General features: G+C 41.5%; 1 protein-coding gene across 1 annotated transcript; it reads right to left on the bottom strand.

Moving 5' to 3' along the window:
- Positions 1-10,418: 10,418 nt before the first annotated feature.
- On the bottom strand, positions 10,419-12,240 carry LOC120952003 (uncharacterized). Its single transcript, XM_040371050.2, has one exon. It carries the CDS (start codon positions 11,984-11,986, stop codon positions 11,093-11,095), a length of 894 nt encoding a protein of 297 aa, XP_040226984.1. The 5' UTR covers positions 11,987-12,240; the 3' UTR covers positions 10,419-11,092.
- Between the last annotated feature and the right edge of the window lie 15,217 nt (positions 12,241-27,457).

Below are 27,457 nucleotides of genomic sequence, written 5' to 3'. Positions count from 1 at the left end.
TTGGATTCAAAAATGGAACACACTTGATAATTACTCCAACGTATCATTAGATACGTTTGTAAAAATTCTAGATTCTTTGGGTTACATCGTCCGTTCAAAGGGTGGTTGTCATGAAGGTTACATGTTATGATTTTTCTGAGTTGTTTCTATGGATAACCGAAAGTATTACTGTTTTGGTTTTGCAAAGTCCATTTACATAGTAAAACTTTCGAGTATATTACATATAGGGTAATTGTACCAGTATTCGGCAGTGTACCTGTTTTCGGCAGGGTAACTAAAAACGTGTAATTACGTCAAATTGCGATGAAAATTTTCTCAATACATATTTTTTAAATAGAGATATGCTCATTTGTTATTCATATACGAAGTTTCACATCATTTCCTTGCATATTTTCCAAAATATCAAACAAAATGTGCAGAGTTCAACATGTTTCGGCAGATTTGCTGTTAGCTAATAGTTTGGCAGTTTTCATTATTAAGAGAACCAGACCACTTAAACCATGAAAGTTTGGTTTTTATGAAAGATTCTTTGGTTGCAGATTTAATACTAGCCCGCTTGGAATTTTAAAATCACTAAAAACAAGTAATTATTCACTTTAAATGATGCCAAAAATTGGTACACGGTAAATGTTGATTTTTGACAGATCAATGCTGTTGGGTCCTGCCGAAACTTGAAACAAAAATACACATTTGATTTTGTTGAATATTCATTTAAAACTGTATCGGAAAACTGCAACGTGTATGTCGACACATAAAACGACATTTCTTCTATCAAATATCACCAATTTCACTATAATAATCAAAAAACTTGAGAGAAAAATAAAAATTTGTGAGCCAGTTGGAGCCGTACTCTAAAGCCGTTAGGCAGTCTCATTTCTAAAATGCCTACTTTGTTTGTAAATTGAATCAAAATGACTGTAAAAATGGCCAGCAAAATGCCCAAAATGGGCAACATAAAATTAATAATTTAAGTACTTTTGAACACAAATCTTAGGAAAGTGAGAGTGTAAAATTGTTGTAATCATTTTTGTTTACCTATTGGCATTAATTAAAAAATGTACCGACCCGTATTCGCGTTGCCGAAAATAGGAGCACAGCCTGCCGAAAATAGGACCAAACTGCCGAAAATAGGAACAAAAACAGTGTTTGCATTTTCATGAATATCGCTAGAAAATGCATTTGAAACAGCAAATAAAAAATAGCATAACATAATACGATAGTTTATCGTCCATAATAATGTCACATTCCAGAAAAATAAAAAAGATTGTAAGTGTACGAGATGCTTTAGTGAAACTGCTGCACTAACCTGCCCAATACTGGTACATTTACCCTAATTAGATTTTATTTGATTTTTTTTTAATTTTTCTAAGAAATCAAAGCCTACTTTCAAGGCTTTACTTTTTTATGAAATTATCATGTTTTTCTAACATGTTTCAATTTTTATCAAAGTTTGCATTTTTGTGTGAGAAATTATTCTGTTGTTATTGCTAGGTTCCTGATGAAAACCCGTAATGGTTTTTTTTGTGAGGATATTATTTTTTAATTCAATTTTATTTATTTTATTATTTTTTAATAGTAATATTTTAAATTATTTTGAATTTTTTGTTTATGATGTATAATTCTTCATTATTGTTGTTTGTTGGTACAGTTAAGAAAGGTTTTTGCTCCTGAGGAGCTCACTCGTCGCTTTGATTTCCATCAATTGACATTGGCTTCGGTATGGTTCCGTTAAGCCAGTATTGATGAATTCTCGGTAATGAAATTTACATTCCTTAGCTTTCGGATACTTCTTTGTCGAGTCGCGCGTGCTTACATCGAAGGCATGACTGCATCTTAACTCGAATTTACAGGCAAGCGATGAGGCTCAGCATGCCGAGGCAAGTTGAACCGAGCACGAAGGAAAGTACAATCATCGATACTCTATGCTAGACGTGAGGAGGCTACGGTTCCTTGGTTAAATGGCAACGTTTGCAATACACCGTGATGTTTGTCGGTAGCAGGTAAATGGTAAAACAGAATCAGTTGTAATTAGACACTGGTGCAGTGCGGACTTGCAGGAAAGGGCCCGTTTCGTCCGGAGTTGAAAATGTTAGTTGGCACTTCCTAATGATGGTGTGTGTCCGTGCAAAGGATGGTTGCTTGCGGCTAAGATAATCGACTCGGCAAACAGGTAGAGTAAAATGAGTTCCTGAGCAAGTATGTGGCGACATGATGTAGCATCTGTTGTGTTGTGGTTGCGTAATATCTAACATACGTTAAGGTAAAGATAGCTAAAGATGATCCGGTGAGATATTGTAGTTAGTTGAGTTAGTTATCTAGAGTATCGTGTTAGTTGCGTGTGATCGATAATTTAGTGGTAAACAATTGCAGTGTACAGAAGAATATGTTGTGTGCTCGCAGGTGGTTTGAAATGTGGATATGATAAATTAATTATACAGACTTCCAGTAGTGCATAAGTTTTGATAGCATAGATTGTAAAGAGATATTAAATGATTGTAAAGAGATATTGTTGAGAAAACCATATTCATAGCATAGCGTTTAGCATACGTGCGCGCGAGAGAGAGAGAAGGAGAGAGAGAGGGAACTTAATCGTTGTCGCCGTGCGCTGCTCAACGAGAGAGCGCTACGCGCGGACCGTGAGAATTCTTATCAGCTTAAAGTCAGTCGCGTTCTGAACTCTGACCCGAAAAGTAGCGTTCTGATCCCCTTACCAACAAGTCGCGTTTTGACCTCTGACACAGAAAGTAGCTTTCTGACCATTCTGTTCTAAAGTGAAATAAACTTGTGAATTAATAACATCTTACAAACATATTCTGTGTTCGGACAATTAAAAGTGCATATCACATCTAACCCCTAAACCCCAACAGATATTATGTGCTAATAAATTCGTTCAAAAGCGAACAAAATACTGCTTTGTTGAATTTCAAAAGAAGCTCAGCAAAAGCATCGACACATTGTAAAAGCGCCGCTAAACCTATCCGAAACTATGGCCTAAAATACAGACCTTAACCAACTTAAATCCCGTCTGTGTCACTCTACTACGGAATCACGAAAACCTGTTTTGGGAAGTAAAACACATCAATTACATTTTTCCACTGCAAGTTCACCCACGAACGGTGTAATCGATAATGTGTTTGTGTGTGGACTGGAATAGACTCGGAAACACGAAGAATCCTAGTTTCAATGGCATCGTAAAACGGGTTCGAATGAAGCCTCACGGCCATCTTCACCGACTGCCCGAGATGGCAGGAAGAAAAACAGGAATGTTTGCTAACATTGATTGGGGTTCGGACTAGCACTGTTTGCCCGTTTTGCTTTTTCTCCGTTGTGGCTTGTTTCAGGTCCCCGGTACTGGCACCGTTTTTAGCAGCATGTTATACTGGTTCGTGAAAAACTTCTCAGAGCAAGGAAGGAAATGGTCATACAACTGGTCCAACAGCACCTTGTGTCGATGTATAGACTTTCATTGGTTGTCGCACATTTCACTTTTCAAAGGAATAGTAGTACACGGTTTGTAGTTTTTGTTTCTTTGTCATCTTACTTTCCTCGTGTGCACTACTGTATCATCTTGTCGACAAAATAGCCGGACAAAAACGAACAAAATAATTTTGTTTTGAGTGAAATATCATTAGAATAGAGGAAGGTAGGTAAAGACGGACACTACGGGTAAGATGGACACTTGTCATAAATGCATGAAAAAGGTAACTTTCGAAAAAATCAACAATGCAGCATCCTAACTTAATGTTAAACAACACATTTGAGAACATTTTTGGCATAATATATGCAAAATTGGTTAAATCCACGAATAAAACAAATGTTCAATCGTGCGCACCCTTGTGGATCTAATTTGACTACTTTGGATCTTAAGCTCTACAACTTGTACTGTTTATATTTCCGGAAGTTTTATTTCATGAATGAGTTGTTGTGATCATTAATGAAAAAACTGGCGAAAGAACGAGAATGAAAGCAAGAAAAAATATTGTTTTCTGGTGGTTTAAACATCCTGACACCAAAGCGGGAAAGACGGACACTTTGTTGTAGGGAAAGATGGACACCGAATTTATTGATTTATTTTACTTCTTATATCAATTGGTGATGAATTGATTTAATCAAATACCTTAAATAAGGGTATTTGGAAGATATGAATCATCCAGCAACTAGAGAAAGCATAGAAATATGCGAGAAACGGCACACCAGTCAAAATAGCAACCATTCGTTATGCTATTACTCGCTCGACGCTGGTGAGGCACTTCGCGAAATCCAATATCTTATCACGACTTGGACAATTTTAAGCAATAAAAAGATGAGGCATTGATACGACATCCTTCAGGAATAGATAAGAAATTCTATGGGATTGCAAATTTCAAATGTTAAATTTTGACATGGTGGAAAATGGCTTTATCTATAAACAAGTCAAAAAATACTGTGTTCGTAGACTTTTCGTAGTAATTTCCTAAAAGAAAGTTCTAGGCTGTTATTCTGTAAGCTGGAGCAAGTTCAGCTGTTATTGCGCGATATTTCAATAATGCTTTAGATGCGGCATGCTACGATATATTACAAGCGCCGCTTACAATTCCTAAATTCATGGCTGAATGAACCGGCGTTGCAATTGGCCTAGAATTGGTTTATGTACGTAGCAGAATGAGGAACGCAATAGAATATGTTAAAATACTGTAAAATTCTTCACTTTCCAACGTTTTCTACAGGTGTCCGTCTTACCCGAACATTTCAAAACCGCACGAAAAAAATCATGTTATTCATTCATGAAAAAAACGCAAAAATCGATGGAAACTTAAAAGTTTCAACACATTTTCTGATAAAACATGAGTGTAAGATAATGTATGCACATTTTCATGGTCGTTGCGCTTATATATCCCTAGATTTTTACCATTTCCCTTAACGTGTCCGTCTTTACCTACCTTCCCCTACTATAAATAATTGTAATGATCATTTAAAGACAAATTAAGCGTAGGTATATATTTGACGACCAAAAAAAATGTAGACACTGATCTGCATATTGTGTTGAAAACTAAAATGTTAGATGATTGCTAAAAATATACAATATTTAGCCCTTATTGGACCGAAAATAAATATCAGTGAACTTGGAACTCTCCATGTGACTAGGACATAGTCGAAATGTTTGGCGATACAACCTATTAAAAACGTACAACATAGCGGTGGAATAGCATGTTATACCAGCATATTTTTAATATGGACGTAGTCGATACTTGGATCCTTTCACTGGAAGAAGCAATAAATGACGTTAAATTGGCAATTGAACCAAATGAGTGTACATGACCAGTGTGAAATCCAATGTAAGGGGACTAGAGATCTCGATCGTTATCAAGCTTTAAAAAAACGACGTGTAAATAAATAAATAAATAAATAAATAAATAAATAAATAAATAAATAAATAAATAAATAAATAAATAAATAAATAAATAAACCCTTTAAAAATCAGCGTCCTAGCGTGCTTCTGTGCAACATGTTACAGGAATGTGGTGTGGGGTGTAGAGGTGTTCAGGTTCATTCAGTTCACGTGAAAATGTGAATGAACTGGTAAACAAGAAAATAACGCAACGGTTCTTTTGATACACATTTTATTACACATACACATTTAAAAAAATCACCAAAATGAGTACGAACATTAATTGTTATTTTTTAATATTATTCCGTCCACCGTAAACGATTTAACAGATATCTCAAGATAAAGTATAGATACAAATATGTTTCACATGAACAGATGATGCAGTGATGAGTATACGAGGGACATTTTAAATTGCGTTATTCAGAGAGAGAAAATGCAGAGAGTTTTTGAACCTATGTACGGACATGGTAAAGTCAAACTGACTGGAATGTTGAATCAATATACAAAATATAGAGTTCATCATCATTTTGAATAAAATATACAGGTATTCCCAGATACACGCCATACTCTATACACGCGATTTCGCTATACGTGCTTTTCTAAATTTGACAGAACTTAGAGTAAATTGTACTGATTTGACAGATCAAATGTCAAATGCAACATAAATTCCCTTTTGGTCGAATTTTAAAACCATTTTAAAATGTACAACATTGTAGTCTTTAGTTGAAATCTCATTAAATAACAAATTTAGTGGCTAAAACCTACTACTTAAAGATAAATTATACAAAAATTACCTATAATTTTATCGATTATCTCGAAATTCGATTTACGCTAATATTCGAGATACGCTATTGCCTCCGGTCCGCAATAATAGTGTATATCGGGGAATACCTGTACAGTAAAAATTGTTGGAATGTCCCAATTCGTAAATTTATATACAAAACCAGATTAAAATTGTTTGTTTAGCGTTGTGTTCTAGCGTCAATTGATATAATGTCTATTTTGAATTGCTGTTCATGCGATCAGACCTACGGATTAATATGTAGTTTTACTGATTTTGAATAGTGTACCGATTCAAAAATTGCTAATAGTTAAAGAACAAAAGCATTGAAAGCATATTCAAGTATTTTTTTTAATTTAACAAATTATTGCATTGTTATTTAAAGAAGGACATTTTCTGAATGCACAGTTTTAGTATTAGGGATTAGCTAGATAAGGTTTAGGTTTAAGTTCATGTTGTATAGCCCTCGAAGTAAACAATATCAATATCAATATCAATTGTGATGAACGACTCGGTTTCATTCACGTTCACTTCAAAAAGGTTTAAAATAACCGAAATGTCCACCTCTAGTAGGGTGGAAGGAATTGTGAAAGAAGTGTTCAGTTGCTGAGTTTTTCCAGGTTGTGGGTGCATAGAACAGACGTTGACGATGCAAAATAATTTGTTCTATAGTTGGTGTACGATCGGCATTCTATTCAACAGTCGATTTTGATAGATCTGTCGACGATGCATTTTTAGTAGGTGCGTCAACTCTCATAACCGATCACCGACCGTTCATAAATCACTGTCACTCTACTGGATCAACCAAATGATGGAGACGCCACGCACCGGAAGATTGAATCTTAATCAACACCAGTTTATACGTCATGCTCTCTTTATTCGTCAAGTTCAAACGACAGGAGGAGCTCATCACGTGGTTATCAGAAGATATTCTTATCCCGTGTTATCATCTATTATCACCCCCAAAATGGAAAGACGTAGCCTAGATAACGTTCTCTATACATAAACGATGTATGTATAGTTTCCCCAAATGTTGAAAAATGAAATAAAAAATAACATGAGATAACAGTTTTTAAACAATTATGCGACAATGTTTTAGCTTTAAAAATGTCGAATTGAGGAACTATGTGTACAATTTTTAGAACACCCCATAACTGCCAAGGTAAAACAAAAAGAGATAAAGTATGTTTTAGCATTAATCAGTTTCTTGGTGCGAAAAACTTTTAGCAAAGACTAAATCCCGATCCAATATTGTAGTACTTCTTCTATTTGGCGTAAAGTCCTACTAGGACATGTTATCCTATACAAGCGTTCGAGTCTTAAGTCAGCACCGGGGGGACAGTCCATATAAGGCATAAATCCATGCCGAGCATGTTATTAAGTCGTATAAGGTGATCGATCGAGTACTTACGACTAAAAATTGATTGCAAATCAATACCAATATTTTGTAAAATTATTTGAATTTAACTTATACACAGATCACAAGACGCTGATAACCGCTTTGCAACATTTAGATATAGTCAATCCTCGATATCCTTTGTATTTCGAATTCACACACACTGTAACACTAAAATACGTAAACCATGCATCTGATAATTTAACATAAGCACTAAACGACATAAAAGTTTTTGGCAACACTTTTAATAAAATGTTATACCATTCATTTGACTGGCTCTTAAAAAAACGAATTCTAGCAAAGTTTCAAAACACATCACACACATCCGATCGATCGAAGAGTTAAAACTTTAGCAAGTGCGACTCTAGAATACGTTGATAAAATTAAAAACAAATAACGAACCAGATAAATGCTACACGAGCCCAGCACCAGAACAAACACAAACCATATGTTCAAGCAGAGTTGCGATCGTGTTTTTAACATTGAATGTTACCTAACCCCATTTAACAGCAACTTAGGGTTTACTGGTCCAACTTGTGTTTGTTATTTGTGCGAATAATGAACTAGATCTTGAAAGGAATAAACGTTATCTTACGTTATGAATCATAACTTGCGCAGATGGTAATGAATTGATTGCTGAATTAGGTCGGAATTAACGCAAATAAATAATATATTACAAAATGCAATGGTAAAATATTGAGTGAAGTTAAATTAATTTACAAATGTTCAAACCACCAGGCAAGGCATATGACAAATGATACACCAATCATATGAATGTTGAAAGAACAGCAAAAACTTTGTACGATAATTACATGATTGCTCTTGTTTTTGTTTTTTCGTTGGTTCATGGTAATCTAATGCAATCTAAAACGAATCGTACCTCGTTGCCAGGACAGAGCAAAAAATCATCGTATAAGAAATCGCCCAAATGTATGCAATCTTCCTGCGAGAAGCAAAGCAGTGGCGTGAGCTTTTCTTTTTCGAACTTCTTCTTGAGGCTGTTGTCTAGTTTTCAGAGACAGCTTGCCAGCTTGCATGCTGCTTTGTGAGTACTTTGATTTTTTATTCACGGTCTAAGTACCTACGTTATCATTCGTAGGACTGGGAGGACAAGGGCAAAAGTTTTGTCGACTCGTACCATAATGAGCTCATAAGCGATTCTGTTGCATCTTCGTGTGGCGCTATAAGACGTTAGATTCGTCGAACTAGTGGTGAAAGTCAGACTCTCTAGTCTACGTTTACGAGCTCGCGAGATAAACTTCTCCCCTGCAGGTTATGCAATAACGGCACGATTATCCTTCATTTTTATATAACTGAAAATTTGGCACTTTACTTACATCTGGCTTGTTGTTGTTGCCAGCTTGTTACTTTAGATTTTGAGCTTAATTAAATTGCTCAAGTTTGCTTCGAGTCTGCCATCATCAAACATTGATATTCCAGTATTCTGGAGAAGTTTTCGCATACGTGGAGCATAACTGAATTCATGCTTAGTTTTTCGTTGTATGAACGCTATGGAAACCAGATGAAATTTGCCAAATATGTGGCAGATAATCGTCTGGATGTTAATGTAGCTCATAGGTTGAAGATATGAACGCTGAATACAAAAAAAAAGATAAAATGATGATGATGGTAGCCTACAGTTTAAAGTTTGGATTAGTATGAACCATCTTTCTCTCCTGTGAGGCAAACGTAATTTTTGAATAATCTCTCTCGCAGAATTCTCTTTATTGATATCAAACGTTTTAACGCGTTTACTTTATATGATCTCATCGAAGAATAACAGCTCTTTGGGGTCTGTAGACAGTAAATATGAACAGAAACAATCTGCACTGCGACATCTTAGTTAGATGTTTAATTATGACTTTAAGCGATGTGATGTTGGAATAGTTTTAGAATAGAATATGATGTGATGTTGTAGTAGAACGAACAGAAGCTTTTTAGGTTGCTAAAGTGATAATAATTTTGGATTGCTAGCGGATATAGTTCAAAATCAGCATTTCGCTAGTTGCCAAGTAAACATAATAATAAAAATAAGGGAATAAAAAAAATAGTATCTTTAAAAATAAAATAGTAGTTAAAAATAGTATTTGCATCAGCGATAATGTAACTTAATTCAAGTTTAGTCCATATACCATGTCCAAAGTCTAATGAAATGTAATTTATGAATCCACAAATGGGGCCTATTTACACTAACATCAATGCTCCTAGCGATCCACCACAAACCGTGGCTAGTTAACATGTCACTAAAATACATCTGGAACAAGACGGCAGGTGACGCAGGGAACGCACACGATCTGGTTGGAACACGCAATGTTCACATTTGGGAAAAGTACATGCGAACGCTAGCTGGCCCTGTGGGTTTAAGTTCCCGGCCCTGGCCTCCCACATGCAGGCTGGGCCCTGGAATTGAGTGGAATGTTTCAAATGAAAATCCGTTCTGGCAGCAGCTTGCTGGCGTAGGCTGGCGAATCGCGGGAAACGTGCGACCGTATGATGGGTATGGGTTTTTCTCCACTCGCTCGGTGCTCTACTTTCCCCTTGACGACCTCATGTGGCGGTCGGTGCGAATTCGGTACGCTCGATGCTAAAGGGCCACCGTAATCATGCAACCGTGCGAAACAGTTTGCTTCCCTCCACCCCCGGGGAGAAGCTGCAATTTATCCAAAGAAGAAAAGCAACGGGAACGATAAACGCCATCGGGTTTGCGGAACGAATGAGCGCGAACTCGATACTGGCGCGGGTTTTATTGCACTGCCTTAGGAAGCAGCCTGTGTGCAGTGGAGCGTTCGTATGTGCAAATCGGTCTGAATTAGCATGGTGTTTGAGTGACGCTTTCTCACGGCAACCGATAAAGAACGCAAAGTCGGGTAGGGTTATTTTTGGAAATAATTTGAGCTTTTATTTCTTCGTTCTTCGCTTTCGGTTTGTGGTGATCTGGATGGCTTGGGATCGGGCTCGGGCTTCGGAACCCTTTTCCAGAGGCCCATCGAAACGGTTCCACTATCGGGGATTTGCCTGCACGGTAGGGTATGTTGCGGAAAAGTACACAAATTTCACGAAAGGCAAGCGTTAAAGTGCAGCAACGAACGCAACAACGGTTCGTGCTGTGGGTAGAATAGAAGTTAGATTGGCGCTAAGGAAACAATATAGTACAAAAGAAAGATCGTGTGTGAAAATTGATAAGCGTAAACGTAAGGGGAAGAGTGAGAGACAGAGCAAGACAACAAAGGGAAAGAGCTAGCGGAAGGTGAGTGAGACAGAGAGCCATACGGGCGGCAAGCGGGCCGCGGAATGGCCGGAATGGACATCGCGCAGGCACCGCTTTCCGCTGGCTTTGGTTCGATGGCGAGCCCCATCCCGTTCGCCTCATGGCTCCTGCGAGGCGTGCTCCTCGCCCTAACAGCCTTGACCTCCTAACAATCGAACGCAAACTTTAACACCTTCACTTGACGCTAAATAAATTAAATAAATAATGTTCATGATGGTGGTGGTGGTTGTGGTGGTGGTGATGTGGTTTGGTGTGATTTGGAGCATCTGTCGGTGGCATTTAGGGCTTCTGGCCGCTGTACGCGACGTCCTGCGCGTCCTGGATCGAACGTCCCCAGCCGCCATGGCCGGAGCTGGCGCTGTATCCACCGACCTCACCGCCTCCGTACGAGCCGCCGAGCGAGTAGGCATCGCCGTGGCTGGACGTGTGGCTGGTGGAGTGGTGCGGGTGAGCGACGACCTCGTACGTGACGTGCTTCTCTTGCGACAGTAGCTTCTTGAGCCCGATGATGGCGGACAGCACGAGCGCGATCTTGCCGATGAGCAGAGCCTTGCCGGCGATCAGGGCGATCGCACCGAGCAGCAGCGGCAGCAGGGCGGCGGCCTTCAGCGCAACGGCGAGCAGCAGCGGGCCCAGGATCTTGGCGGCCTTCTTCTTCTTGCCACGAGCCTCACCACCGGCCGGTCCCTCCGACTTTTCCTCATCGTCCGAATCGGCGGCGAGCAGGTTCTCCGAGACGTCCTCGAGGGCGCGGCCGGTCGAGGTCACGGCATTGACGATGTCCGCGCCCTTCAGGTCGACCTTGATGGTGTGCGTGGCGAGGAAGGACTGGACGCGGGACAGCAGCAGAGACTCGAGCGACTCATCGCCGCTGAGCGCACGGGGAGCACCCTCAGTTTCGGGCACGCCGGGAGTCTTGACCACGGTCACGCCGTCGGTCAGGGCGAACACGCTGCGCTTGGCCACGACACGATCGATGAAGCTGAACAGCTTGTACTTGACGCAAGACACCGAGTCAGACGACAGGCACTCCTTGTAGATGCTGCCGACCAGGTCGCTCTCGCCACCGCCGATCGCATTGCGGGACGAACGGCCCGAATCTTCGGCCGGCAGGGCCACGGTCACGGCTAGGACTAAGCACAGCACACCGGCTACCTTGTAGGTGAAGGCCATCTCGCTGCTGGATCGATTACACACTCAACACACGCAGGAACAAGAAAACAACACACTCTCTCACACAGACACGGGCTGTCACAGGGCACGTGAAGCACGGCGGGGGGGGGGGGGGGCACGGGATCCTTTCGTATGTGTTTTTTTTTTCGACAAACAGACACGCTTCTGTCCAAAATGCGGAGCGTGGAAAACTCGGAACCTACGATCTCGACCGTGATGCGGGTATGGCGGATCTGTTGCTCTTCGGAACGCTGCACGCTCAATTTATATAAACGTACGTACGCATGTGATACCTGTTTAACCGCCCAACCACACACGGTTCCCCTTGTTCAGCCCCCTACTCTTGCTCTACCTAACGCAGAGGCTGAAGCCCGCCCGGAGGAAACCGAATATTACGAGCGGTTTGTGGGGAGCCGTTTTTCTCCGTTCCTTTCTACGCCAAGCGGCGCGTGTACCCCGGTCGGAGGGAGGTTCGTCGTTTTCGCCCGTGTTTCTTTCGTTCTTTCTCCGTCCTTTCTCCATGGCGGCTGGGCGATCGGGCCCGCGCTTGCACCGGTCGCCCGGTCTCGCTTCCGCACGGGCTGCGAGGTTGAACGTTCACTCGATTACAGTTCATTTTGAGCGGTAACTGGCCACCCATCCCAGCGGATCGGCCTCGTGCGGGAAGGGTGCGCGCGTTCCACATACACTAACCTCCTCATTTTCCATCCATTCCGCGCCCGGCCGTTCGACCGTGCCTCCCACCGAGCAGCTCGACTCGCGTGTGTTCGGGTGGGGAAGGAAAGCATCAATTTTCCCAGCGATTCCCACCACCATCGCACCACGAACCCAAAGGAACTTTCATTCATCTGCATCTTCTAGTGATGCTAGGCTTGCACGATATGCTCACACTCAGCTGCAGGCAAATCCGTCTGCCGTCCCGCTCTGGCTTTCCCATCGCAGGCGTTTGCATCTCGTGTTTGCGTTTGTTTTCGCTCCTTTTCTTCAACCACAAACACATTTAATCTCGCGTCATGACCCGTGCCAACCCGTGCGCGCTCCATCGACCGATCATTTCTCTCAATGTCGGGTGTTTCTAATGCTTCGTGGGGATTTTTTTTGTTGGATCTACTTTTCTCACTTGGGGTTTGGCTGTCCATTTCAAATGATTCAGTTCAGCTCGTGCACTTGCCGTGAGCATGATATTGTTGTGGCATGAACCTCACATTCGTGGATTGACCGTTCCGGTGTCTGCGGAAGTTTTGTTGCTGTGGCGTCTGCGATCTCTTTTGCACACAGTATTCAGCTGCTTCCGTAGCGTGCCTTAGGGAGATTATTTTGCAGGAATTGTTTACATGTAGAGTTAATTGTTTACACAGTTTCCCGGTGCTGTTTTTGTGGATCTATACCACTCATACTCAAAGAAGTACACAACAACATAATTCTACAATTGCACTGCTAATTCGTTGATGAGTAGAACTCATGCAAGTCGCGTATGTAAACAGTACGAGGAAAAGATTCGAGCGAAGCAAAATTCTCAGTAGTTCTAAAAGGGAATTAGAGCTTAGATTGAATTACAGCTAATTGTAAATTAAAGTTGTTAAATGCACTTGTGTTTTACTGCATAGCACAACAAAAATCCATTGCAAGTAGGACAACATGGCACCTCAACAACATGGTAACTGAAAATTCAAAAATTTAAGTAAAAATGCCCGGAAAAATGAGGTTAGTTGGTTTCCGGGTGCAATTTTTCATGTTTTTTGTAGTCTGTCTAACACGTCCAATTTGGCTAGCTTTTAATCTAACACGGATTCATCCGCTTAGTGGGCGCTAGAAGTATACCCTAATTGATGCTCTTCCCTTTGCAAGAGGATTACTCGCCACGGCTTCCTTTAAGCGGACAGAATAATACGCCCCGGTACATCCTGCAAGGCCAATTACGTCACTTTACGCTGACGCTTTAATGCTCGCTCGACAAGAGAAACTGTGCTAAAATATGATCATAAATAAATTACACTGCTGCTCATCCGAGCGTGGAAGGAATTCGGTGCAATACCGGAGTAACAAGGATAACAAAATTCTAATTACAAGCACACGTTATGAAGAAGCTCTACAGTAGGATCAACCGGGTAGGGGTGGGTTTACTGTTGCGATTAGGATATAATGTAGCGGCTTTTGATGAATGAAGAATGGTGCTCCTTCTGCTGACCAAACATTGCGAGAAGTATGCAAAACATCAGTCCACGATGGTGAAGGAACAATTTTGGGTAGGGGATTGTATGGTTTCGGTATTTTGTTTTGGCATGATACAAATGTTTCACTCGCCCAACATTGGCAAAGCAGCTCACTGTGCTGTGCACTGTGAGAATAAAGTTAAAGAAGCGTTGAATGAAATATAACCCACTGTTTATTAAAAAAAAAATTGATGCTACCCTAGGAACGTGGGTAGGTTCTAACAATGTGAAAAAGGAAATATAACCAATTGCAGCACGTGCTCCTTAAGATATTTGGATAAGCACACCTTCCCATTTGCATAGTTTGTTGCTGCATTCTTGACTTTGAATCCAAGCTTCGGGGGCCAACACTTTCATTTACCTATTGCAGGTCCTTGACCCGGCCCGGTCTGATTCCGTTTGCTTATCCATCGGCATCGCCGAAGCGAAGAGAAATGTTAGTAAAAGCCAACTAGATGGGCGGGGAGGTTTTATCGATCAGCAGTCGCTGCTCCCAGTGCCTGCTCCCAGGTTAGAAAACCGAATTAACACACATACCCATTCGCCGGCTTCGAGAGGCTTCAGAGTCCGATTCCTTCCGTGCGATTGGAAGATTTTCTCGGGCGCTGCATGGCCTGGCGAAAGAGAAAGTTGTTTTTAAGTACCGTGCTGGGTGCGTAATTTTCCGCATTTTACTGTGTCATCACTTCATTAGACGGCGTGGCTTGTTTTGGGAGTATCGGGATTAGGTTAGGTACGGTCGTGCCGAGCACATCGGTTGTTTGTGTGTGTTTTTTTTCTTTCATCGGAACACTCTAAGGCACAGTTCGGTCGAATCGGTATATCGTTGATTTGCTGCGTCGCAGAAAGGTATTTTTAGCTTTTTATGTGCTATCTCAATCTCTCCGCATTGAAATGTGGGGAGGACAGAACCATAAGTTTGTAAATTGGAGCGCTTAGCTGGCATTTTTTGTTATTCAATCCTACCTGGAAAAGGTTAGCGGAAAGATTCTTCAAATCTTCAACGCCCTCGTTATTGTTTTCCAATTTGGTTGTGTGAACTTGATGAACATAAAAACTGCAATCTTCCTCAAAGTGCCGTTCAAAAAACGGCGGCATTTGCGTAAGTGGACGACAAAAAATCAGACGACCAATCAAAGTAAAGGCGGAGATGGCGCAGACAACAACTAAAAAAGAGCGTAGAAAACATGGACACTAAATGTAGTGCCTTTCTAATGATTTCGTAGATACACCATTGAATGTTTCTTTCACCTCGCCAGCACACATTCCATGTCGCTCGCACGGAAACGCACGGTCCGTCAATCCGTTCTCGAGTTGCCTTGCCACAGCTGCTGCCCCTGTCCGTTCGTACTGTGAGGGATCGCTGACGAAATCTGACCGTTTGGATCTCTTGACCTACAAAGCCGTCCCTACGGTCACGAGCGGGACGGCCCGCCCCGCAGCCGTATGCGGGCCAAGTGGATAATGATGGGTGATGGGGATCTCGTAACAATGAGATGCGCCATGGACGGTTCCTTCTTCGCCGCAACCCGGAAAGGGCCGATGAAAACGGGGCGGAAGGCGTTTCCCGTAGTTGGAAAAATGGCCCGAAACGAAACCGTGCCACTCTTGTTGACCGGTACCATGGCTACGGATCTTTGTCAGTTAGCTACCGGAGTTGGGTGAGTTTTTTGTTGTTGCTGTTAAACATCTAGTGTCTTCTTGTCCGAGAGATCGTGACGTTCTGGGTGGATTGAAATGTGCCAAAAATGGTGTCCGTATTGAAATTGATTTAGCGTTTGGCACATCGATCGATTTGGGACTTTGAACGTATCGGTTAAAAAAATCGAACGGATTATTTCGATTCAATTTTGCCACATCAATTAGTGAAGGTTCAGCTTAGCGTATACAGTTCGGTGCCGGTCTCGGTCATGATCTTGCGACTAAAAGCTAAACTAGACTAATGGCACGAAATTAGCACGAATGTAGCCGATAGCTTACTTTCCGAAAGCCATCACTACGCTGGAAGCCGCTCACAGCTTTCCATTCCTTAAACCGCAGCCCCAGTCGGTAGGGGCGTATCGGGCGTCTGCCTGGGGGGACGTTTCCTCCGAAGGCAACTGGCCGACAGCACATTGCTCATTGAACTTGAACTTTGTTGGCGCTAGCGGTAGGTCTTTCTCGATTATTTGCCTTTACCGTGGGCCGTGTGCTTTCCATGCTCTGCAGTAAAACTGCAGCAACAGGAAACACGATCTGCCGGCGGTCGATCGACCCTTCAACAGAACCACTTTCCATTGCATGTAGCGACACTACACAACCGCACATTGAGCAGTCATAACCACCAGGCGGCGGTGAGGGCGATGAAAAAAAAAAATGAGGGGAAAAAATACGACTAGTACATTGACCGCTTGCCCGCTTGGTCAAAGTGAAAATGAAACATTTGCGCCGGTCACATGTCACACACGGTGAAGCCAGTGAGGTTCACGTTGCTGCCAAGGGAAAGTGTTGCTTCGGTCGTGTTTGCGTGTAGTCCAATAAAAGTGACGCTAGTTATAAAAGTAAGGATAAAGACCAAATTACCTCCATGGTACTATGATCAACGGACTGTTCAAAGTGTCGTTTGCAGCTAGCCGAGGTCTTGGCGTGAGTTCCAAATGCTTCGAGGACAAACGGAAGGGTGATAACAGCTTGTATTGCGTCACCCACGTGCAACGTTGCTTTCGGATCTTGTCAAGACATTCCTTGACCGTGGGCAGAGACCAGTCCGGTTCCCACAGGTCAGAGCGTTTTGACTCTAATTAGCTTGAACGTTAGTTTCCGTTTTAGGCTGATGGTCAATTACGACCTGCAAGTAATACCATGTGAACCAAAGCGAAATGATTAGAAGGTACGGTTGTGTTCAACAAGTTGCTCTGAGTAGGAATGGAATAACTACTGACTGATTGATAAACTAAACCTGCTGGTAAATTAATGATAAGGAAATTTTCCAAGTTTTTTTCAGTGTTTTTAGAAAAGTTTTCTAAGAATAATATATCTCAATAAACTTATGCTCAGTTCTAAGCATGCATTATTAATGCATTATCTATCAAAAGAGTAAAACATTTGTCAACCATCGTCAGGGGAAAGAAACTCATTTCATTCTTCTAGAACACGCCGAATTCGATGACGCCAATACTCGTGGTACAAGGCTTTGAATAGAGGGTTTTTTGTATATCAGGAGCTTGTAACTTACAATATAAGATCAAGTCCAAGAAGATATTTGGTAGTTACAGTAATCCTCGTGGAAGAGTATCCCTAGTAAAGGTTATCTGAAAGAATGAAATGTGGATTATGAAGTAATTTTTAAACAATATTTTTTCAGCGGCTTAATTTAAGTTGAAGTTGATTATGATGATCATAATTTTTAATTAATAGGCTACACTTTCTCTTGTATTTTCCTCAAATTTCAACTTAACATTTGCCTAGAAAGCGGAACTAAAATAGTCATGTTTGCTAATCACTTTACAGTGAATATAAAAAGAGATGAAAATGCTATTAACAAAAACAAGATAAGTCTAAAGAAAGCACGCACCACGCACGCAGTGATGATGTCGTATTAAAAATCATAAGAAAATGATACCTGATTCGCTAAGGTTGCCGAACTCGTTCACAAAACCCCGGACAAACCGTCACGGCCAGCGCAGTTGCCGTTTGTGCGAGCGGTATTAATTTGCTATAAATTAAATAACTTGCTGCCGCTTTCATTTTAACGCTCATTCTGCTGCAGTTTAAAGATGCGGTACTGTGTACCGTTGGGGAAGTTGGGTGTGCGTGGTTCATGTTTCGCTTTGCTCAGAGAAGAAAATGCCCAAATTTTCCGACCCGTGCCGAGCAGTCTTTCACTTGATCCTCATGGACGGGGCACCTTTCGCGGCGCAAGCTGAAAGCAGAAATTAAGAAGAAATTTGGGCAAAACATACGCACATGGTTTATGAGTCGGAACCGTATCGGAACGGGTCGACGAGAGCGAAAGAAATGGAGCTAGCGGCCAACGGTGGCAAACAGCAAAGCCAGCCAAAAAAAAGGAAGCATCACAATAATAATAGCAATCCGCGATGTATGGCCTCTCGCGAAAGTGGCCGAAAAATTTCATTATCTGCATCCATTTGCAGCAAACGTGTGAGTGTGGATAATGATGTTTCTTTTCGTGTGTATCTTTTCCTTCATACATCCGCACATCACATGATTGCCATTGTTTTTGGTTTGTTTACTTCCGTTCATGCCGTACATCCCCCTCTGATGGCAGGAGGAACGACACACCGCACGTTGACCGATGGTCTGCGCGGTCGGTACTGAAGTGGCCACCGTATCGGTGTCAAAATAGTTATCGTACCCCCTGTTGATGTATGCCTGTAAAATTGGGCACGTTGGTGAAAATAGGCACACGAATTTGGCCTTACACTGCCGGCCGCCGGATGGACGGATGTTTTTCACCGCTCTTTGCGCGATTGTGCGAAAATTGAGCCTGAACAAAAAATAATCAAACACTCACCCCGAAAATTGACAGAAAGCTGCTACTTTTACCAGAGAAGGTGTGATGAGCTAGAGTTTTACATTGATTGTTGTAGGTTTTTTATAGGGTATTTTTGTGCGTCGGTGTGTCGAAATGGGAAATGTTTCTATTTTGACCTGAGGTAGCAGTTGGAAGTATTGAGAAATGGGTGAAAAGATTCATTGTGGTATTTGCTTTGCATGAATAAGTTTGCTCTCCTTACGAAAAGAGTGTAAGTTTTAACAATTTTGGTCACGAAATGCATTTAAGAATTGTGTCGAAATCTCGTTCAAGAAAGAATGTAGTTGTTTTGAAATCGCCTGCAATACGGCAGTAAATATGCCTGAAATGTTCAATAATACACATGAAATATTGAGTAAACGCTCTTCTAAAAACTATACACAATAATGACCGTGTTTATAGAAGGACTTACATGGATTTCTCTTCCTTACCTATAGTGACCCTGAATACCTATAGTGACCCTGTATGTTGGTAGGGTTCAGATCCTTTGCGATTGAGGCAGTCTAAGACCGTCTACATTTGTTACGTCAAGATTACAGCTCCTATTCGCATTGTGAATCGAGGGTAGTTTTTAGATTAAAAAATAATGATTCATTTTCCGAATTAAACAAAAAAGTAATAGCAAATTGAAAAGTTTATCAAAAGCATACAAAATAAAATATTTTTGAATACTCTTCATCATATTATTAGGCTTGCATGTACCAGTAACGGACTTCCGCAACTTATGGATACCCTATAGGAAAATAGTCAGTGCTATGTACATTCTACAAAAAAAAATCTTAAAAAAATGTTATAATAATTTAATAAATCAAATCCAAAATAATAAAAAATAAATTGTGTTGTTTAATAATTGTTATCTGTTATTTTTAAATTCAACAGAGCAAAAGTGGCCTTTTTGACACGATCTTAGTATCTAATATCTTAAATTAGTACAATCTTGTCAAGTCGATAAAAGACGCACAGAACGTATACAATTTAGAAACGCAGATCGTTACATGTCACGATCACAGGCAGCATTGAATTCACGACACGTTACAAGAAAAGGATCGTTAAATAACGGTCAAACACGGAGCGATCTTGGCGGAACGTAGAGGTTAAACCCAGAAAGTAGTGCCGGCGTAGGTGGATTTTTATACAAACGGATTGAGCTTACTAGAGTTTCCTTTAAGCGGACTGAGTGACCTAGCTAAATCTCCACATGTTAAGGGCCCCGAGATTGATAAATCAGCGTCAGAGTGCCGACGAGTCGATCCGGTGGTCGAGTATCCCAGCGATAAACATATATGTGTATGACGATGTATGCAGATGTACATAGAATCTTTCGGCTGTGATATCTTTTTCGCGCATGTACTAAGCGCTTGGAGCAGATATTTCCTATACCAATTTATGGATGCTGTATCTTTATCAGAGTAAGGAAAGTGACCGTCAGAGTATGAGTATGTTGAAAGAGACGCATGTGTCTTTTTTTGTTTTTATTGTTCTTAAACCATTCTAGCCAATATTTTCGGAACAGATCTTAGTTTGGATAACAAAAGACTATCCAAATGCAGAGGTATCTCTAATCTGTGAATTAACATCTTTGATATCCTTCTCGCTCGTGTGAATTAACTTCTCTGATCTCCTTCTCGCTCGTGTTGAAAGAAAGGAAGGATATATTTTCCCTATATATATATAATTCACTAATTGGCAGTGGAGAGCGACTGATCCTGTAAGATACACTGGTTGAGAGGAATGTATAATCTTTCGGCTATGACCTCTTTTTCGCGCATCTAATGACTAAACACTTGGAGCAGATGTTAGGATATGTTAGGCCGCGGGGCCATGAGGCTTTCTCAAGCTGAGAAAACATTCTCAAGCACTCATTTAAGTTTCTCAAACACTCAAAACATGTTCTCAGATACGAGCGTATGGCCGTCGTCAGTTTTTCTCACTCCGAGTAACTAATATATCCATTCATGCTTTAGTTAGAAAAAATGAAAACGAATAATAAACGAATAGCTTAATTTCTCACATTTCAGATAGCCAATCGCTGCACCGTCAACTTTCTCAAAGATTCTCAAGTCGATGTTGTGCCGATTCTACAGACGTTGAGAAAGCTCTCATAAGTGTTTGAGAAAATGAGCGTTGAGGAACCCCATGGCCCCGCGGCCTTATAAAGTCGTGTGAGTTAGCGACTTTACCACGGGACCACCTTTTTAAACAAAGATTTTTACAAGTCCTGTTATAGTAGGATGAACAGATCATCGATACTGATAACCGGATCCACTTTTTTATCAAAATTGTCAAAAATGTTTAGGGTTTTACCACCCTCTGGTCGTCCATAGATATCTTGATGATACGTTTTTTTGGTTTAGATTCGTATTATAACCCTTCACTTTAAATCAATTTACAGTGTTGTGGACGTGCAAAGAAACGCGTTTACATACGCTAAATTAACGGAAATTGTTTTTTTTTCTATTGTAACTTTTCTGTGGTATATTGATGGGTTTTATATAATATTAACGTAAATATATTTATAATAATTCATATAAATATTAACGCAAACACACGCATTGCAGATCAGTATGAGTGCGATAAACGTTCATCACGTTTGGCCCTATCAAAATACAACGAATGTTTTGCATCACAAGAAAAGCTCTGTATATTGTTGCATGCCAGTAACATAGCCAAGCGGATGGAAAATTATGCTAAAGAGCAAAGAGCTACTCTAAATATGCCGAGTGTTACTGTATCCTGCACCAGCAGCAACACCATCATCAACATCATCTTCGACCACTCGACCAGCAAAGCAAAGCAGCTGCACAGAACAACAAACATTCGAAAACCTCAGCGGTTTCACGATACCGGGAAGTGGTACGCAAACATCTCGTACCGCCGGTTTTTGTTTTTTTTCTCCCCTTATGCCACTGATTGCAACCAGCAACACGCCCCCGTTTGCGCTGTCGAAGGTATTGGTTTTGGCATCAAATGGCAGGGCAGCGACTGCGTCGGAAGGAAGCATCGCCCCTGCCGAATGAAATCGAATCCACTTTAGATAAGTGCTCCTCTTTTCTGGCATGGAAAACACTTTGCCACACTGACCCAGATAAGCGTTACTGGCAGCCCTTCCCGGCCACTGCCACTTGAAACCTGTACCGGCACCGAGGTACAGAGTTTGGAAAGTCAAATTTTCTTCTTACTGTGTGTGCGGGCTCGTTGGAAACGCGAAGCAACGGAACCGGGAAAAATTATGTCATGCAGTGAAGCTACAAGCACAAGGCAGCACGAATCGGACGCGACTCTTGGGATGGATTTGTTATTCAAATAGTTCCGTCCTCGCAACCGTAACGGCGATGCACCAAGAGCGAACAAAAAGACGCTGACTGGTGAATATATTAATGCCATGCCGTGGGCGTCAAACCAGCAGTGGTGCAGGAGCGGAGTTTGGAAGCTTTTCAGAACATTTTTCGTCGGAAAGCTCCGTTAGCTAATCGACGGGTGAACAGTTCTTGGGCTGGTTGTTATCTTGAGCGCCCTATATCAATTTCCCTCTTCCCGTTTTCCTCCATCACCGCCAGCCACTCGACGCACACGGGGAAGGTGGCTTACGGTTTCAGATTCCCAAATTTGAGAACGATTCTTCCAACCGAAGCGATAAAGGAAACGGTTGCATTCCAGCGCTGCAGGCGTTCATCGGAGCGTTAATTAATGTGGCCATATTTTTAATTCGCGTCTCAGCACACAGGCACATACATACGCACAGAAAGCTATCGCAAGACGAGCGCTCCAGACGAAAAGACTGTTAAGCGGGCCCTCGGGGCCTGACGGGTGATGGTAGATTTTTCCGGTTCTGGTTTCCTGGGGCTGGTTTTCCAATCCATCACGTGATAACTGGTTTTTCGGCAGCAACAGTCTCGAGACAGGCAAGACTGGATGGGATGGGAACGGTCCCTAAGCCAGCGAGATGGTAGCAAATGTGTTCGCAGCGAGCAAGAGTCCGGGTGTGGATTAAGTGGTCGTTGGGATGATTTTGGGGCCAATCGGCCTATTGCGGGCCAATCGACGTGAACGGCCGCATGATAACTCATCCGGTGGAGAATAGTGTGTACGTTTTCCTATGTATTGCATTAATGTGGTCGTGTGTGTGTGTTTACGTACGAGTCTGGATCTGCGAATTTGTTGAACATAGACTTAAGAAAACTAAAAACGGGGGTACTGGGTATCGGGGATACGCCACGAGTGTTTGACGGAAATTGGGGTCAGCTCGGAACAGTTTGATTGTTTTAGTTGTTCCCTTTTATTTGTTTCTTTCGCTTCAAAAGCGACATAAAATAAGATGAATCCATCCGGCACCTTTTGGATCGGATTTTTCGTGCAGATTATTTTTATAATATCCGCTCCGTGCATCAATTCGGCAGAACTTGATCATTGTTGCTATGGTGGTATGCCAGTCCCGCGGTTTATTTTTGGGAACGGAAATCGATTATGCTGGGAGCGTGATGATGTTATCAACTTTAAATGCCTACGCGAATCGATGCAAATAAGTAATCTGGTAGGTTGCTCTTTCTGCGACTCCCGCAAACTCTGTGATTCAAAAGTGAATAAAGGATTTGAAGGAAGGGTTATGGCATCAGCAAGGCTCGATTTGCGTAACAATGATACTGTAGTGAAATGGACAATCTGCTATTAATGATGCGATTATCGCACGATTTCATTAGACAAAATTGTATTCAAATTTTAATCGGGCGTGATAATTACGTGTTAGAAAAACATATAATCGCCGTTCACCACCATTCCAAGAATCAATGTCAAAGACAACACAATACGTTACTTGGCATAAAAATATAAAGATTTTTAGAAGGTAGCTTTTAGAACATATTGGATGAAATAACTATAAGACGGTAATTAGACTGTTTTATTTTATGTTATAACGGAAGACAATATTTGATGTAGTTCAACAGCAGGGATTGTTCAATATAATTTGAATTTGAAATCTGATCTCGTTTGAGAGTTAAATTGTTCACAGTTTGAGCTCACGAAAAAGTACGTCGTCGTGGCATGGCCCGAGCAAAAGTCATTCTCCAAGATGCACGGTCACTAGTTGCAGCGTTCCTAAGACGTAAGGAGCCGAACTCAGACAGGCCTTGTTTCACCTGGTTCATATAGCCTGTTTTCTTGCAAACTTTCATAAAAATGTATTTTTTAAATGAATAAATATGTATCTTGCGATGTCAGTGTATGCATCGTGCGATGCTTTCTAAATATGTTTATTGTAGAAACATTGCGTACAGCATAGCCATATACATTTTTTGTTTGGTGATTCAAGATTTGATTTAACGTTTATAAAATAATCCTTTTCAGAGTCATTTTTTATCATTTTATATTCATCATTGTCATCAGATCAAGTCACATTCTGCTTAATGTTTTTTTAACAAAATGACAAAACCACCTACAGTGCAACCGCAAAAACCAATAAGTCGTTGCATGTCTATAAGACCTTATTCTTCGCTGGTAAGAACAGAAAAACCAAACAGCTCAAGGATGAGATGTCCAGCAAGTCGATGAGTTTCTTACAAGTTTTCCAGGTCATTGGATTTTGGTGTAGTACATTGTGCTTCTTGCAGGACGTGCACATGTTTGATCTTTGTCATAAGTAACCATTACCTTCGTATCAACAACACAATGTAGTGAACCACACTTCCCAACTGACGCCACCGGACTTGATGGCTGTGTAAGCCCCGTTTGTTGCCTACACGGTCCGGTTGGAAATGGGAAAATGGACCGTGGCTGTGATGTGGACATGGGGTAACAGGGAGCCAATGGTAACAAGCCGGCGCTTGGTCTCACACTGGCCAATAATTAAGTTCCTCTCGATCGGCTCGATTCTTCCGACGGTTTCGTCTAACCGAGGAGAGTTTGCGGATCCAACGTCCCGTCTGGACGAAAACCGGTCGAACAAACGGGGTGGTGTGGGATGGAGCCCTGGGGGAAAAGCCACTCACAGGGTCAGTTGTAGCGGTGGATCTATTGGTCCGCAACATAGCCACACACACGCTCGATAAATACAGCCCACGAGGCAAACAGTTATCGCCGGACCGGTGGCCAGCAGACCTGCCGGCGGGTTTCGCAAACTCTTCGGTTATTGACTTCTGGACTGAATTGAATTTGCCCACATTTGTTTCGTATGTGTGTGTACGTGTGAGTGTGAATTTTGATAATTTCTTACTCGCTTTGCTTTCCTGTTTGCTATGCCTTCTGTTCGCCCTCATTTCGAACTGGAACTTCGAACTTTTGATTGAAACGGTTCCGGGTGGATGCATCGGGTGCAACAGATTCGCGATTCAAGGGATGGCTTTGAATGGAAGGGATTCTGGGAGGTTGGGAGGAGGGCTTATGTGTGATTCAGACATAGATGTTGATTGTCAAGGTCGTAAGCGAGCAGGTTTTTGGGGGAACTTTACAATGCATGCTAGTGAACTTAATCCGACAATTTGTGTTGAAGCTGACTGTATGGTGAGAAAGTTGTGAATAAGCTGTAAAGTGTTTTATTTACTTATAAGACAATGTCGACTAGCGTTAAAAAAGATGAATGAAAAAGAGCTTTTAGGAATATTAACTGTATATAAATTAGTACTGTATTGTATTTTGTTAAGAAGTTTATATGAATATGAAATGAAGCTTTAATATATTTCAAATACTATTCTTTGGTAATTGCTTTTTTGCTTTTCCTACATACACATTTAGTGATGCTGGAGCTGTGATGATTTCAGATATTTGAATGTATGTATCCATTAATTGAAATCCGTTTGATAAAACTTGAGACTCCAATGAAACATTGAGTGTTTTAAGGAAGTTGTTTATCAATTCCGTTGTCATATTATGGTTGACATAATTACTGGTCCTACTCTTTGATACATTATATATTAATTATGAAAATTAAATCACTACATATCAGCAGTAATGCTTAGTTACAAACAGGACATCCAGTCCAAGGTGCATCAGGAGGCTAACGCCTCCAAGTTGTGGCACCATGTTCTGAGCTGGTATCAATCCTTCACTTTCACCATCGACGGCATCCGGTATGCGCAAACATTATACTGTCTCCACCATTTTTCTCATCCACCGTTTGTTGCATTTGTTCGTTGCAACGATGCAGCTGATTGAGCCCGGGCTTAGCTCGAAGACCCGTGAGCTGGGACCCCGGAACAGGGCACGAGCAAATACCTCCACCAACGTCAAGGAAGCGAGAAACGGGCGACCCGGCACAACGGACGCGTCGCTTCGTAATGCGCCGTAATCAACAACATATTCGACTGCAGAAACCGGATCAACCGCGACGTCGTCGTCGTCGTCGTCGGCATGGGGCAATCTTGATCTTTTTTTTCTCTCAGTGAACCCTGTCCCAGCCGGACGCAAAAAAGAGGTTCAATAACCCTTTCGATGCTCGCGGGTGCAGACCACGTGCTGATTACAAATGCGCCACGGAAGCTTCGACCGCTTCGGTGCTGTTGTTGCTGTTGTGGTTGCTGTTGTGTCGTTTTCCGTTATTCCTCCAAAAGCGGATCTTTGCTCTAGGCGGGCCAAGCTGAGGGGTAACTTTCGCTTTTTGCCTCTTCTTGCCCCCTCTTTTCAAACTGCCTGGGTACATGTTGGCGGGGAACAAATAGGCAGGGAATCCGGTGGGAGGATAGTACATTGAACGAGCATACGAACGAACAAGCGTACGAGTAGACGCTGACGAGAGTAAACAATTCGTCGGCAAATCTGTTACTCCAATTTCCTCGACCAAGCAAATCATACGTTGATGATGCCGTAGCATGCAAACTTTCAGCCAGCGTGTTTTTTTTTACCTAGCAATATCCGGCCTGTGCGTCTGTGTTTTAAGAGCGGTAAGGAAACTGTTAGCTAGTGATCGTGTTGATGTCAGTTTCTGTACCAATCGACACTTGGTAAGATCCCGGATATGACCAGTTTGATTGTAAAGTCTCGGTTTTTTGTTGTTGTCGTTTGACTGGTGCGTGGAATTGTTAACCTTACACGACCTTCATTTTGATTGATGCAGTTCTGAATTTTGCAAATTTACCAAAAAGTAATTATAAATTATCGAAGACGATCTATTTCATGATCCATTTAATAGTTTTATCTCAACCTTAATAAATAAAAATAGTTTTACATTGCATGAATATTGAGAAAATTTTGCTAATTGTAAATAATACTATTACAGGGGTTTTCAGGGGTTCTCATAGTTGTAGGATACTTCCTTGACTCTTTCTTATTGGAAGTGAATTTCATATGATGGAAATTGGACTCTATGGCACCCTATTTGGATATAGCGTCCAATTCCCATTACATTAATTTCATTTCATGTAAGAAAGACTCAATAAAGTGTCGAACAGCTATGAGAACACCTGGAAAACCTGTAACTTACATTCTAGAAGTAATTACATTCTGAATTATAACTCAAATCTGCTCTCAAACACAGCATCGCGCTGGGAGCTTAATAAGACATGGACAATACAACAGGGTGGTAGCCAAAAAGAATTGTAAGGCTAGATAGAATGTATAAAATAAGTGCAAGGACGTAGAAAAGTAATGATAAAGCTCCGCAGTTTACATTATTCAAAAGCCCTACAAGTCAACACATATTTGAGCTACAATCGTTACTTCGACGTTGGGATACGCCATCATTAGGCAGCAATAAACAGGCCAACACGAAAAACTCTGGGCTTTCTGTTCATTGATGTA

Source organism: Anopheles coluzzii, chromosome 2 (genome assembly GCF_943734685.1).
Source record: "Anopheles coluzzii chromosome 2, AcolN3, whole genome shotgun sequence".
Classification (NCBI taxonomy): Eukaryota; Metazoa; Arthropoda; class Insecta; order Diptera; family Culicidae; genus Anopheles; species Anopheles coluzzii.
Note: the sequence above shows the minus strand (reverse complement) of the source record. Positions and strands in the feature narration are given on the sequence as shown.